General features: G+C 40.3%; 1 protein-coding gene across 1 annotated transcript in view; it reads left to right on the top strand.

Moving 5' to 3' along the window:
* Positions 1-407: 407 nt before the first annotated feature.
* Positions 408-16,133, top strand: part of myripa (myosin VIIA and Rab interacting protein a) — a gene marked incomplete at its 5' end in the record, with an annotated part of 25,021 nt that continues 9,295 nt past the window's right edge. Inside the window, 9 exons of the mRNA XM_080472890.1 lie at positions 408-517; positions 2,806-3,027; positions 6,861-6,997; positions 11,361-11,441; positions 12,649-12,746; positions 14,224-14,304; positions 14,439-14,585; positions 14,852-14,987; positions 15,117-15,694. Of these exons, the coding sequence (XP_080329016.1) occupies positions 408-517; positions 2,806-3,027; positions 6,861-6,997; positions 11,361-11,441; positions 12,649-12,746; positions 14,224-14,304; positions 14,439-14,585; positions 14,852-14,987; positions 15,117-15,694 (1,590 nt within the window). The remainder of the gene's footprint in view (positions 518-2,805; positions 3,028-6,860; positions 6,998-11,360; positions 11,442-12,648; positions 12,747-14,223; positions 14,305-14,438; positions 14,586-14,851; positions 14,988-15,116; positions 15,695-16,133) is intronic.

Raw genomic sequence — 16,133 nt, 5'->3', positions numbered from 1 at the left:
CACCTCTTATATTCAAGGTGTTTTGTTTTTGGCTGCTACTGTATATCAGATGTGTCTGAAGCAGATAAACATGAAGAAGTGTCCGTGGCATGCTGATGCCAGCTTGCGCAAAATGGCTCATTTGCAACTTATTTGCTTATTTATCTCATTATGCAACGTATGAAATAAAAATAACATATTTCCAGAAATAAATGTACACTGTTCTTATACAAATTCTAAAGTCAATATGTTACTGATCGGATGAAAATGGAGGGACTTATTTGTTCATTTATTTATGAGACAATAACATCTTTTTTTTTCTTTTATTTTAACTTGTCTTATCTTGGGATCCTGTGAAGGTTTGAAGATGAAAGCGACCAGTTGATTGGCTGATTGATCAGAAGGATCGAACGAGTGCTTTGTCAGCGATGGGTCGGAAGCTGGATCTGTCGGGTCTGTCCGACCACGAGGCGGAGCACGTGCTGCAGGTGGTGCAGAGGGACATGAGGCTGCGCAAGAAAGAGGAGGAGCGACTCAGGTGGGTTGAACTGCAGGTTCGTGTCAGAGTCTCTGAAAACTCAGCATTGAGTCAAGAAATGGTCTCACTGAAGAGGCGGGTTTACTGTATATTCTTACCTCAAAAAAAAATCACCTCTAAACTCATACTCTACTGAGACATGCAAGTCTGCTAATTACTGAAATATGGTAAAATGACTAAACATAATAGACAACAAAACTCAATAATAGTAAGTTTTTAGTATTTGATTAAGATTCTTTCTGAGTTTACATTCTGTGTTTTCGATCACATTCAAGTGTTTACTCACATGTGTTGAGATGCTGTTTTCAAGCTCCTCTGTACCTTCAAATATAAAGTGAATGTCAAACATACGGTCCTCCACAAAGCTCCATTTTGGTCCGTGAGATGACCTCTCAAAGTGTACAAAATGTGAAAATTGAGCACCGAATCCATACTATGATGGTGAATTTAGGAAAATATGTCAAAAGCTGAAGAGTTTGGGAGATTTAGAGACAGGCTGAGTGCTTGGATAAGATTTGTATATTATTCAGCAGTATAGCAACAAACAAATAAACAAACAAACAAACAATGCAACAAAAAATAAAAATACAAAGGGTTGAATTAATTACTTATGTAGTGTATTCCCAATGGTTTTTAACATATCCCTACACATATTTACACACAGGAATTGTGGCACCTTGTCACATCTTTTGTGTGGACCAATGAATAAATACCAAATAAAATCAGAAGAAAAACAATAACAGCTATTTGGTTTCACTAAATACTTTTTTTTCTCACTTTCCATTTGGAGGCATTTTAAAAATCTCCCCTCCTGCCTCTGTGTTCTGAAGTGAGTCTCAACAGGAAGGGAGACGTTTTCCTGCACTCAAACTGGCTTCCGCTGTACTGGAAGCCACCAGAGCCCAAACACAATGTCTTTAAACAGATGGGAACTAACTCCCCGATGCATTTCAACATCCATGTGAGAGGTGCACGAGAATAGGAGGGGTTGTGTCTTCCGTGTTTCAAGAATTCAATAGTAACATGATTATGTCATCTAGAGTTTCTTGGTGTTGCTTCATTTATAGAATAAGTCCCTTCTATTCTTCTGTACTTCATCAAAAATATTCCAGATATGAGATTGAATCTAAAGGACTAAAGGACAGGTTATGGTTGCACCTGGAGTTATTTTTCTCAAGTTTAAAGGAAAATTTTGTTCCCACTTAAAATGCAGGCCCTTTAAAGGCCAACTAAAAAAAGGAAATAAAGAAAACTCTATAATATGTAATCAATAAACTCCAGTCTGTCACTCTTGATGTTTCGTTTTCCATCTGCACTCCAAATAGCCTATTTTGATGAAACATTAATCAATTGGAAATATTAGACAACATTTCCAATGTCATATAATAAATGCCTGTGTTGTTTTGCTGTGAGAATGTGATATAAGTATCGATCAGGATGACAGAAGGTGGATGTCTCTGGATCTCTACTAAAGTTGGCAGATTTATTCAGCACCTTCATTCAACAGTTCAAAGTGGTTTGAACAAAACAAAGTTAACTGGCGAAACAACAGTTCTCTGTCACGACACAAGTTATGTAATGTAGCAAAACGATAAAATACAGAATACACAGTCAATCGTAAATTTGTGAGGTTCACCAACTTCTTACTGGCAAACCTCAAAAACTAGAGCAAGACTGAGCATTGAATAATACCACAGCACCTCATCACTGCCACCCAGTGGACAAAAGTGGAAACAAGGCACAACCTTGACCGAGACCGATGCCCACCTTGAGCAAGTCTGATTTCATTCTAACAACACCCTCAAGAACATAGTTCTTACTTCTGAAATACCCTCCAATATGATGAATTACCCTCCTTGAATATTCTACCACACATTCAATGATAATTTCTGTTTCTATACTTATATCAGCCATAATTTTACCATTTATTTGTCCTGAAAGCAATTTTTCATGTGGGTACTCTTTTTACCCATCATTCACAATTTATAGGTCATTCCAGAAAAAAAAAAAAAAGTCACCACTTTAATTTCTGCTCCATTTTCATTAAGAGGAAGCAGGGGATTAGCGTGTGTTTGTTTGGCCGTGTGCACTCCATGTCCTCGTTGTGATAATCATCCTATTTGACACAGTAAACCCACGACCGTCGCTTTTATCCGCAGAGAGGAAGTATGTCTTCTCCTGTCTCACCCTGCGCTCTACCTCACATATAAACATCTCTCTCTCTCTCTCTCTCTCTCTCTCTCATCTCTCTCCTCCTCCTCCTCTTCCTCCTCCTTTCCTCCCCTCAGTGAGCTGAAGCAGGAGCTGGACGAGGAGGGCAGTCGCTGCCTCCTGCTGTCACGGCAGAGCTGCTTCAACCAGCGCTGCTGCATCCGCTGCTGCTCTCCTTTCACCTTCCTGCTCAACCCAAAGCGCCGGTGCCGGGACTGCCACTACAATGTCTGCAAGGCCTGCCGCGTCTACTGCAAGGGGGACAAAGCCTGGCTCTGCTCCGCCTGCCAGAAGAGCAGGTAAGGGTCGTGGAGGTGGTGGCGCCCGGCAGTGCAACGCTTCAGACGCGTCCCGCGCGTGTAGGTATTTGTCTGTATGCTCATTTTGTGGGCTCCAACACCTGAAAGTCACTCTCCAAAGTTTTATGTGATTTTCAATGTTCAAGTGAGGTTACAGCTACGTCAAGGTTAGAGGACGGAGATGGAGAGGATTAGGTGCAAGGTATTGTGTTGCCGTATGTCAGTGATTTGGTCCCGCTGCTGTGCAAGCCTGTGCAAGCCTGTGCGTCCACTACATGGAGGCTAAGTTCAGGATGAGAGGCGCAGTGACGTCAAAGGTTATTATGGTCTTAGTCTGCTGCTGGAGAGATGGATTTAGCACTTATTACACATGGCACAGTCACCAAGATACAGTTCAGAATAAAGTCGCCTCTGGCTTTAATATTTGCACTAATGCAGCATGACAGAGAGAGAGAGAGAGACAGTCAATCTATGAGGCTGTGTCGTTGTAGAGAGTTTTGAGTTGTTGAGCACAACTTGTCTGTCATGTGACAAAGCCTTTTTTTTTTGTTTTTCCATCTCAGTTTCACATTTCCATCTCGCCAAGCTCTCGAAGAATCAGTGATCATCATAGGGTTGTTTTTTTTTTGGCATTTTAGTGACTATTCAGAGGTATAGATTTAACTTTTTTGTATGCAACTAGAATAGTATAAGATACAGAAAGGGCAATTAAAGTATTTTCTGAGAAAAAAGCTTTTTTTGTGTTGGACAATGTAAGATTATATTTATTTTTATTTTTTTATGGTGAGTGGCAGCAGTGATAGACAATACAATGTGTATGAAAATCAAGAAAATTCATACATTTGAATGTATGGAAAGTGAGAATAGAAGACATGAAGAAGTCCAAGTTTATAGCTTTTTAACTACAAAAATGGTCCAGAGTGGAGTAAAGATGACAGGCAAGTGGTTCAGGGGGCTGCAGCATCACAGGGTGAAGTCATTGCTTCACCTTGGAAACAGCATCTTAATATCTCAATGTGTAGTTGTGATACCTTTCCTGGTGAACAGTGAAGGAAAGGCAGGAAACATCGTTCAGACCTGAGGAGCTGGAGGTCTGGGGGGTATTCTGCTCTGAGGAGCTGGAGGTCTGGGGGGTATTCTGCTCTGAGGAGCTGGAGGTCTGGGTGGTATTCTGCTCTGAGGAGCTGGAGGTCTGGGGGGTATACACTAGGAGGCTTCACTTGCAACAGTGGATTCAAATGACAGGTGAGAGGTTACGGGACAGATCTCAGAGGCAGAACTGGAGGGATTTTAAAACAGTGTATGCATCATACTGTAGGCAATGCAGGTTGACAGGTGGATGCCAGAATGTACCCGAGCAGCAGAAACTGCAGTTTGTGTTAGGTCCAGATAGCTGGTCCTACGTGGAGTGAAGGGGGTTCAAGTCAGGTTTTGGATATTGTGGCAGGATTTACTGGGCCTCCAAGAATCCTCCCAAGTGTTACTGCTGTCTTAGCTGAAAAGGTCATGGCTGAGTTTCCTCCTGCTGCAATATGGAGAAATCCTGTTTGCCTCTCCTGAAGTTTCGTCATGGTGTATCTTTCATTAGCGGCCTTTCAACTATGGATTTTAAGAAAGTGCTTTGTGGAGGCTGGGACTGGCTGAACCTCTGTGCAGACCTTTGGATGATTGGGTGGTTATCCGAGTGAGGGGTTCCTGTAAACCAGCTAAAACTCACAAAATCTGTTGAGTCGTCACAGGAGTCTCTGATAAACTCTACCAGGATGAGCTTTGTCATCTTGGCGAAGGAGCACTGAGGTTCCTGCTGGTTGCACAATTTCATCTCGATATCTCAATATCATATCAGCCAGGAAGATGTCAGATTTTGTATTTGGTATATCATTCATTTTTCATTATTCCTTTGAAAAAAAAGCAAAACAGCAGAGATGTGAGCTAAAGTCTCACTGACAGTCTCCGGTTGTCCTCTCTATCTCTGTGAGGCGCGAGCTCGGAGCCTGAACGCGACTGACACTCGGCTACTTTGTGTGTCACCTCAGCGCTCTCACACACTCACACACTCACACACTCACACACTCACACACTCACACACTCACACACTCACACACTCACACTGCCACTCAGCAAACAGATGGTGACTAATTAAACATGCTGACAGGAGTATCTTTGCCGCATCCTACAGCTGTCGCTCCTAAACACCCATTAAATTCTTCCTTGTTTTCATCTTGAACTGGAATCTTGCAGAAATAACTGAACGTGAGATCTGTAATTAAACTGTACATAAATTAAATCTGTATTGGAGCAACATTTAATCTGTTAAATCATGTTTAACATACATTGCTGTGAACAATAAATCCCTTCAGGTTTAGGCCTGTGTATGTCATTTCTACCTCAAACCTGTTAGATCCACTGTAAATACTGCAGATATGCACCGTTTCTCTCCACTTTGTCAGTTGTTTGTTCATTGTTTATCTTATGATGTAAACACTGTTGTCAACTTTTTAAACATTCAGAATATTATATCATTATATTTATTCTTTACTCTTATTTTTAGGGGTGCATAATTATATCATCACAACATTAGTACATCCCAATTAACACAAAAAAATTAAACATTGGCATAAAACGTATGATGATTAAAATATTTTTGCGTGCAACCAGCATGAGCACGCCATGGGCACGCCATGAGCACGCTCGGCCGTCAGAGTAAAGAAAAAGAGACGTCACCATGTGATGAGCGTCTGGTACGTGTCCACAGGGACGTTTTTTTCTCACGTGGAAATGCACTGCAACTGAAAAGAGACTTTCCTTCAACCACAACACTTTTGTACAGGGTGGTGCGTCGCGTCTACCTATGCATCGCCCTAGGAACTAAGCTTGGTGTGTGCTGTGTATGGAAATATGTTTTTTTTAAGTTTCATATATGCAGTAACAAAAAAAAATCCTCACTTGATTTTCAAACATGTTTTTATCTGTAAATTTGGGATATGGCTTTACTGCATTTCAGTTTTACCTTTATATGTTCACATTTACAAACTACTTTCACTTTTTCAAGCATATAAACAGTTTACTGAGCATGTACTGCAAGAAATTGGTTCGTAGGATTTCTGAGTATTCATGTCTGTTATATATGTGTAAAGTAGGTGTGCATTTTAGAGTTAGGGTTCTTCAGATTATGTAGGTTAGGTTGTGGTGAAAAAGGATGTCAAATGTCAGTCTGGTAAACACGTTTTGATTAGTAACATATAATAAAATCTCTCTGTTACTTCATTCTAATTGTTATATTTCATACATGTAGCATCAGCTATAGTTTTTGTACATGTAGCAAAACTAATAACAAAAGTTACCATGCTTAAAATGTCTTTTACAGCTCCAGATTGTTTTTATATGGTGGAAAGTGGACAGAAATGGCCCTCTTGGTCCGACAGGTTGCAGCCCTCTGAGAAACTATATCGGCGTTTAAAGATGCATGGAGGATTAGTCCTCTGCTTGTGTTTATCTTATATAATGTGGTTCACTTTTCTCTATTTAAAAAAAAGATTCCACTTTAAAAAACTTCCAAACATAGAACAGACTAATTGTATTTTGTGTACGAAAGGATCAAATATTCAGATTTAGTTTAACTTCACCTCTGAATTTCTATTACTTTAATAGCAACACAAGATACATGTTATAGTAATATATGTTTATCATCAGTTGTTCTCTATTTTTAAACAAAAGAAACTGTAAATATTCTTGTGCCTTTACGTGTTCCCACTGAATTAATTGCCAACAGTCTCCAAGAAGTTCTCGATTGAGAACGTGAGGGATAAATGTGCCTGCTCTTTGTCTCCCAGGTTGTTGAAGACACAGTCACTGGAGTGGTTCTATACTAATGTGAAGAAACGCTTTAAGAGGTTCGGCAGTGCTAAAGTGCTGAAGACCCTCTACAGGAAGCACCTGGCAGAGCACAGTGCACTTTCAGAGCTGACTGGTAATGTATTTCTATCACTTTAGCCGAACAGCACACCTGATCTCCTGAAGGTTTGCATGTAGAAACACAGATGCAAACTTGATGTCGCGCTGTACATGTGGAGGCTGACCAAGATTACTGCATAATGATTATTTCATTTGGAAGAATCATATTTGCTGTCATGAATATGTAATATCGGGTGGCCTGATCACTCTAAATACTGATAGAAGTTCTTCATGCTGCTGGACTAAATTTAAGCTCACAATGCGATTATGTCTATGTTCCACGAGTTGAAAAAGGAGGCGCAAATTAGCTTTAGCCTTTAGCAGAGATGTGGTGATTGTGGTGAGAGGCCTTTCCTCACCTGGAGCCATCATGACTTTTTAATTTCAGGGACTTTATTTTCTTTGACATATTCCTTAGGTCTTGCAATCTCTAATATGCTCCAATATGTAAGTTAGTCCAACATACTATATATAACTCTATGATATCATGGTATTATTCCTAGTTGAGAACCCAAATGCATGCACCCTGAAACACAGTCTTTTAATTTGGAAAGCATTACCCCCTGGGATTATGAAATCGCTGTCATTCTGATTTGCGTGAGAGCAATTCATGAAGATCTTAGTCAATCAAGAATACACAGGCCTATTTTCGGAATACAGTATTTGTAATACAAAAGTAAATAGGTACTTTTTATTTGCATAAAGTTACTGTTAAATAAGTAAACAGCAACTACAATCAATAAGAGATTTATTGTTCGAATCTGTGAAGTTGAATAAAGTAATATAAAATGTCACTATATAGAACAATAGATGCACACCACTAGAGGAGAGAAATGTGTGTCTGTTCTCTGAGTTAAGACCCATCATTACATTACAGTCACTTTATCACTGCAGCTCTTCAGGCTCTAACCATGCTGGAAATGGAGTCTCAGCACCTGCTGCAGTTTGTCGGTGTGGGCAGACACCAGGCAGCAGTGAACCATTAGTTCTGTCTCTGATATAATTGAATTGACAAGGGATTTCAGTGAATCGTGTGCGTTTTGTGGAGAGGAGGTCACTGTCTGCAGATGACGCAGTGCGTTGACCCCCGTGGGTGCCGGAGCGATGTGGGCTGGTTTCAGGCTGTCGCTTTTCTGAAGTAGGTTCATAGATTTCCTTTTGTTTACGACTGACATATTGAAAACTGAGCAGTGCCCACCTGCTGAATCTGGTGTGCTGCAGGGTGACTCATGTAAGTCCTTGCATTTACTTTGCATAAAAGCAATGTGAGCAGCACAAATTGCATCACAGTTATTAGAGCTGACATTTGGGAACAAAATGCTGTGGATGGTTTGTTTAGCGGTGAAAGATTTCCCCCTCTGGACTGAACCCAGTGGATCAACCATGCTCTGAGTCAACCTCCCCTAAAAGAACAAAGTGAGCCTGAGGAGCTACACACACAAATGCATACGTGCACGCACTCACATGCACACTGCCAAAGAACTATTATTTACATTATTCACTTGAGGCGCCCTGAATTATTTTCTTCTGCCCTACACATACATTGCAAGAAAAAACTATAACCTTATGTGTCTTCAAATGTCTTCTTTTGTGACTAAAATACAGACGTTAATATGTTTAATGCATTAATATACAGCCATCATCACGCTTGACGCTCCTCCATATAGACGCAACCAGGGGGCGTCCTAATCAGATTATGTTTTGAGGAAGTCCTGCACCAGTTTGCATATTTGTTAAATATGTCAGATAAAAGAAAGAGAGACTAATAATTTACATTTTTGTGCTACTTTAAAATGTTGTGCAGTTTGCATTTTTTATCTGTTAAAAACAGATAATGTGAATAGTTTGTATTATAAAATGTTGTGCGTGGGTTCATAGGAGTTCAGAAAAAGAGAATGATTGTAATAATTTTTTTTTTTTTAAATTCTTATGTCACCATTAAAAAATGTGACATAACTGTGAAATTTAAAAAATATGTGTTTTATCTTCATGTGGAATCGAGTGTGGCTTTTGAATGCTTTCAGTTCATAAATACCATAACAGTTGATTTTCTTATTTGGTAAATACCATCCAATAAGTTCACATTCGCTCACAAGTCAGGATTCTGCTTTATTTCACTACAGTCAGCAGATCACCTTTAGGATACATACTGAAACATTTATTACAGTTTGTCCGATTCCCTGTTTTATTGTGCGATGTTAATTTATATGTTAATTTAAATACATTTTAAAAAGGGAAATCCTTTTGTACTATTCATCATGCTCTATAGAATCAGTCAGTTTTGAAAGATGTTGATTGACATTAAACATTAACTTGAACATTATGGGCACTGTGAAGCATTAATCCGACCCTGTCTACACGACACATTTCTGAAATATTTTTAACTTGCCACACGCTAATCCTTTTCATGTTACACATAGAATCTGAATATATATAGTCTACGACTGCAGATTAGTTAGTGATTTTTCGCAGACATGTTTGCTCAATCCATATGTATTACCCTCAGAATGAACTCTAATCTTTTACTAATGCCATGTTTTTTCATGTTCCATTATCTTTAGTGAGAAGTTCTAAGGTCTTTAAATCCTCGGTTTATGAGCACCGACATGAATAAACTGATGGTTCTACATTATGTTTAATGAAAATGCAGATACCAAACGTTGCTTACGAGCTTTACTGACATTACTGAACTGGTTCATGTTTAGTGCAGGGGTGTGCTATGGCTCGTGAGTCGAGACCGACTAACAAGAGGGTCATGACAAGGTCATATAACTGCTATTCCTAATTTGTCCACCAGCTGTAGCTTTTTTTTTTCAGGCTCCTACAGAGCTCACACGTGGCGTATATATTGTCCTTGTACTGCAATTTAAAGATGTCCCTAAACACTTAATAAGCAGAGATGTGAGACACGGCCATGAAAGCAAACTACCTACTACTCAGGCAATATACCTCACCTGTTAGAGGCGTTTCAGGATTTTCTTGCAATCTTACGATGGGAACACAACTAATTATTTTACTCGTCTGGCTCCATTGGGATCAGATGGTCTGAGATGAATTAAAATGAGTTTAGTTTGAAAAGGTGAATTAGAGGATTAACATGATCTGAATTTACCTTTTTATTAAAGATTTGAAAATGCAAAATGGTAGATTTCTTTGTAGAGAACAAAAATATTACCTTCTTTAATGATCCTTTTCTACCGACCGCAGCACAGTTCATAATCTCATGAATTTCACCGCCGCTTCACCCTCCACAGAACAGACTCGTGGTGCCTTCGGGGTTACAGTGACCTTCACTGGCTGTGTTAGTCATACATCGTCTACATGTCCCTGCACTGGGGCCAAATGTGTCCTCTCTTATTAGATGATAAAGCAAAGATATCTGCACACACACATCTGTGAGGGGTCACGGTTATGAAATCCCCACACCCACTCTCACACAAAATAAAATCATCCATGCTAAATTCAAACTTCTACAGGTCATACCACTTGATTTAATTGCTATATTTGCCCTTTAAAATGATTGGAAGTGACCTTGTGTACACTAGTGTAGTTTTGAACAGAGCCACCAATCGGGACGGCCTGCTAATGCCACATGCGAGGCTGCAGTAATGCACTTATATAACCATAAATAGCTGCATTGTTGCATGAATATTTGGATGATGTGAGAACAGCTCAAAGTTCAGAGTTGGAAGTAGAAACTGTTTTCTGGTTGTTTTTTTTAACTATATGAAAAAACAACACACAGCTAAACACCCTCAGTTCTGCTGCTCATCCCATAAATGCAAGTTCATTTTCGAAAAGGCAATAAGCAGTCTTTCCAATGGGATAAGATTCATTTTGGGAAAAAAAAGATCGTTACAAGAAACAATCAACGAAACGCAACTAACTGTATTTACTTTTGTAATATCACATTAAACCACAAGGTGGTGTTTTGAGTTGCTCAAACAATATCAGCTAATAGAGCACATTTTAAGTGTATTTAGTTCTGTAAGTCAGAAGTTCATTTATGAAAAGCATTGATAATAAATTTGAATTAAAAATAATGATTTATGAATAAAATGTTCACGTTTTCATCGTTTAGTAAACGCACACACACACACACACACACACACACACACACACACACACACTGAGCTGACCACCCACAGCTCCTTGTGACAACATCAGTAAAACAAACTGCAATCTATCCTAAAATTTCTGACATATAATAAGAAATCTTTTTGCACAAATGATATGAGGCCCAATTGGCCAGATCATATGAAACATAAAAGCTCATTCATACTCCATGTAGCCTAAACCTTTGTCAGAATAGATGCTTTATTTTATGGAATATGATTCTTTCTTTGCACAAAAGTACTACCTTCTGTGTATTTCTGCAGAGGGCAGCGCCTACGAGGAAAGCGTCTACAATGAGGGCAGCATCTGTGGCAGTGACTCAACTTTCTACAGACAAACCGAAGGTAAACATGTTGACACTCCACTTTATTGTCTTTAGCATTCAACCGATATCATTATAAAGGGAAATTGTAATGGTTGTTATTTTGCTGAGATAATATATTCTGATTTACAACTGAAGACATTTAAAATGTTGAAGCAAATTCTGAAATCCCACTTACACAAAAGCAAAATCCTATATATTTCCTATATATAAATCCTATATAGTTTCTTCATATGAATAGTTTTTGTTGTTGCTCTTCAATAACTTGTGATATTTTGTTAAATATTGTGACCCTATCACTTCTTTTTTAAAAATGATTTATATTTTTGAATTTGAATTTTGAATTTAGTGGCGATGGTTCGCAATCGGGGGGCAATCCAGCATGTATGACAAGTGGCTTTTAACATTTGTCAACGCAATAATGCAAAATAGACTTTCAGCTTAAATAAAATAGTGAGTCAGCTCTCACTTTTTGCAAGAAAGTCATGTCCAGGCTGGGCCTTCTTCTTTTTCAAAATAGACCAAAACTGGGCTGCACAGTGGTGTAGTGTGTCCTGAATCAAGCCTGGTTGGAGTCATTGTGTGAGGCCGTTCTTTAAAGAGTTTGCATCTCCTCCCTGGGTGCCTGGCTTTTCTACTCGGAGGCTAATTTGTGACCATAAATTGCCTGCAGATGCGAGTGTGTGCTTATCTGACTCACTGTGTTTGCCCTGTGATGGACTGGCGACCTGTCCAGGATGTATCCTGCCTTCACCCAAACACAGCTGGGATCGGCTCCAGCTGCCCTGTTTGCCCCTTTGGCCATCCATTCCTGTGTCATGAATTTCCATAAGAAATGTCACTGCACATTATCCAGTTCAAGGTTATTTGGAAGGTCTTTGTAATCCTCTCATAAATCCATAAACTCATATTTGTTCCCAGCTGACATTCATCTAATGCTTCACAGCAGATAAAAGACTGCAGAGATGAATAGTTACATGGTCTTTGTGGTAATCTTTTGGCTCGTGGGTCCCTGTAGGATGTGGAACAGCTGCGTTGCTCTGTTTTTCCTCTCTCCTCTTCGCTCTTTCAGTTCACTCCACTTAACAGGATGAGTGGCAGCAGACATGAGCGAAAAGCTGGGACGGCCTGACGCTTGTCTAAAACAGGAAACGGCATCGCAGAAACAAGTCACAGAAAGGGTTATTCAATTCATGCAATGCCCCCGTTCTTTTTGTGTTTGTCCTTAGAGCACAGCATGGCAGAGACGCTCAGTGTGGCCATGCGAGTGGCAGAGGAGGCCATAGACGAGGCCATTTCCAAGGCTGAGTTCGACACTTCAAATCAGGTTACTGCTGCGTTCATGTAGGAAAATAAATAACACACTTTTTACACAATGACTGGCTCCTAAAGATCTCATTTGTTTCCAAAATTAAATCCAAATCAAATGTTTGGATTGCAAAGACACAGTGTGTGTCATAAATTAAACACTAAACCAAGTGGGACTTCATGCAACGTACCGGACCAATGACTCATAATCTTAATGGGATCATGTGCTATGTACACATGAAACCAAAGTGAAGCTCAGTCCAGTTGACCAACTGTGCCACTTCCTGTGATGGAGGTATAATCGTCTCTGTGGGGATGTTTTCCAGGAGTACTGGAGGTATCGACTGTTTCAGGAGACAGTTGTGAGGTGATTTTAAGCTGGACGAGCCAAAGCTCCAAGGAAATTATCGTCTGTTTAAAAGGGCGCAGTATTGAAAGTTTAAATCATTGAGTAAACCTATATAGTGTAAGGTTTTACTACTACTACTACTACTGTACTTTATGTTGCATTTATGAACTGTAAAACAATGTAGTTAACAATTTTAGCCACTGTTTACTTTTACCAGTTTGAGCCATTTAGGGCTTCCCCCATGTCCTTTTGTTGTCTGTTTGTTTGGTGAGAGCAGTTATATAGATTACTGAACCATTATTTTATCATAGAGTCACCTGAAATTGCAGAATAACAGATGAGAGCCACATTAAAAAAATCACATAAAAGTGTAATGAAAAACGGACCTTCATTCCAAACTCTGCCATCAAATCTGTGACCAAATATTGGTGATTAGTCTCACCAAATACCCACAATGCAATTTCATTCCAATTTACTTGTGAATCTTCACTAAAAAGTGTAGAGAAAGCATCACTTCTGAGTCTGCTGGTGACGCGTCATACCAAAGATGCTGCATTACGTTGCTGTTTATTGGTCTGTAATCTATGCACTTTGAGAAATATTCCTCTTCAGTCCTTTCATCAAGTCCTCCTTAATCTGACTTCTCTGCTTTTTCAGATTACGTTAAACCATCAGGATTATGCTGCAGTCCAAATGACAGTTTAATATGATGGAACAAGACAATACCAGAGCCAAAAACAACAACTAAAAACTATACAGCCTGGTCCAGACAAGCTAGTTAAACGTGGAAACTCTTTCTGTACGTGAGAAAAACCTTGTAATGGTTATAAAGTGTCTCTTTATGATTATTTATACATATTTCATTGTCCGTATTTGCATTACAGCATACAAGTATAAAACACAATTATCTTCTATCTCTATTATCAACTTTCCAACGGTGACTTCAGAAGCCTAAAGCACATATTATTAAAACCACCTCATTCCTCCAAGTGTTTGCTTAAAAAGATTTACCGCTCACTAATCTGCTCCAATATCCCAAAGCCCTTGAACTGAGTGCAAAGATATGTATATCTAGAGCACATTTTAAGTGCTAATCAGCTTATGGGTGTATATGCTTGAATTCTATTTGTGACTGTTTGTTACGCAGGAGAAGCAGAATGAGGCGAACTACCTGCGGGAGCACCGGGGAGAGCTCATCGAGGAACTGGCCCAAACTATCGTGCAAAAAGTGAAAGCAGTTCATAAGTGATGGTTCATAGTGTGGTGTTTGTTTTTCTTCCCCGTGATAACACAAAGCCATACTCTTGTCGTGAAAGTTTGTGGTTATGCTTGGACTGATCTGGATCCCTGTGTGTGAAAAAGATCATCAGCAGGAGGAAAACGCTTTCTGAGATGAGGGCGGACTACGACCACAACTGGACGCTTGAACACGACGCCGATCTGCATCAACCGCATCAGTTCACCTCCGATCATTCCTCCAACTCCATGAAGCACCAGTCCAACCTCTGGGTGAGAAGACGCATCTGTCACAACCTGTAGGAAGTCAACCTGAGTTGCTGCGCAGGATGGATTTTATTATTTTTTTAAGTTTTATTTTTAGTTAAGTTGAATGGAATGTTCTGTCATGACGGGATATGGTGTTTTATTTTATTTTTATGTTGACTTCAAGTCTCAACAGTCTCCTGTCTGCATTGGCCCGCAGAGTTCCCACACGGATTGGAGATCAGGTGAAATGTAATGTGTTTTGAGAGTTTTCCTGTGATTTTCACCCTCAGAGGTCTCACTCCGCCTTCTCACTGCTGGACGGCGAGTCTCCGGCCCTGCTGCAAGACTCCCCACGGACGCTGAAGAAGGAGGGCGGCGGGGCGGCCATGACTGCTTGGAAGAGTGTGGACAGGCTGGACAACGCTGGTGAGAGCTGGATGCAGCATTGCATGATTCTAGAAAGGGTTTGTTGAATCTATCTGTACCTTAAATGGAGAATAATAGACCTGTGTTTCTGGGTGTGGTGTCTGTGTGTGTGCTTGCCTGGGTGTGGAGGCGTGTCCTCAGTGCTGAAGAGTCCAGATGGAAACTGGATCGCCCTGCAGAGTGCCCAGCTCTCTCGACCCAGCCTGCTAACCAGAAGGAAGAGTCTGGTGTACAGCGCCCTGGAGAGGGAGTCCGGGGTCGTGTCTGCTTATGAGGGTCTGGGCTCCGACAACGAAACCAAACCGGAACCCGACAACTCCTGGGGCACCGTCCTGCAGGAGATCCACAAGAAGATGACGGACTCTAACTTCAATCAGCCTGACGGCGGCGGCAGCAGCGGTGTGCCATCACCAGCAGCGGGTCTCAGAGGCAGCAGAGACAACCTGCCTTCAGACTCTGAGGGCAACTGGAAGCCCAACAAGCCTCTGCTGGGGCTGTTCAAGTGGAAAGTCCCTGCAGAGATCAGGAAACCTTCATCGTCCCGCAGGACCAGCATCATCGACGTAAACTTCAACATGGAGGGGGACGAGGAAGTAGAGCAGCAGGAGATCACAGTGGTTTCAGATCCAGAGGTGGGAAATGTCAGGAGGTCACGCAAGAAGAGGAGGAGTAGGAAGGAGGCTTCTGCTTCATCTTCTCCTGTCCTGGTAAGAAATCAATGACGGAGTCCTTTCAGGGCCTTTAATGATGTGAGAATGGTGAACATGAAGAAACATGAAGATTTTACATGTTTGTAGCATACATAACATAAAGCATTTATTCTAAACTTTGTTGACCTGACCTGTCTTCATCTTCTAAATACTTCCACAGTGTCGAGCATGAACATGCTGCATCCTATTTAATTTAAAATGGACACGCTTAGATTTAACCTGACTGTTATACACTATGAAATGTTACGCACTATGAAGTGAGAGTAACATATCCCAGGTGCATCTCTGTTTTCCCTTAATTTGGCAAGTACAGTATTCAATAACTTTCTCATTTCTTCCTATTTTAGTCCAATTTAACAGTTCAAGATGATCACAGATGAAAAATAAGTTGTCTGACACGTTGGAATCAGTTATGTATTTGTAGGATTGGTAGGAT

The sequence above is a fragment of the Lipophrys pholis genome (assembly GCF_963383615.2).
Source record: "Lipophrys pholis genome assembly, chromosome: 1".
NCBI classification, from domain to species: domain Eukaryota; kingdom Metazoa; phylum Chordata; class Actinopteri; order Blenniiformes; family Blenniidae; genus Lipophrys; species Lipophrys pholis.
The sequence above is the reverse complement of the archived record's forward strand: the minus strand, read 5'-3'. Positions and strand labels throughout refer to the sequence as shown.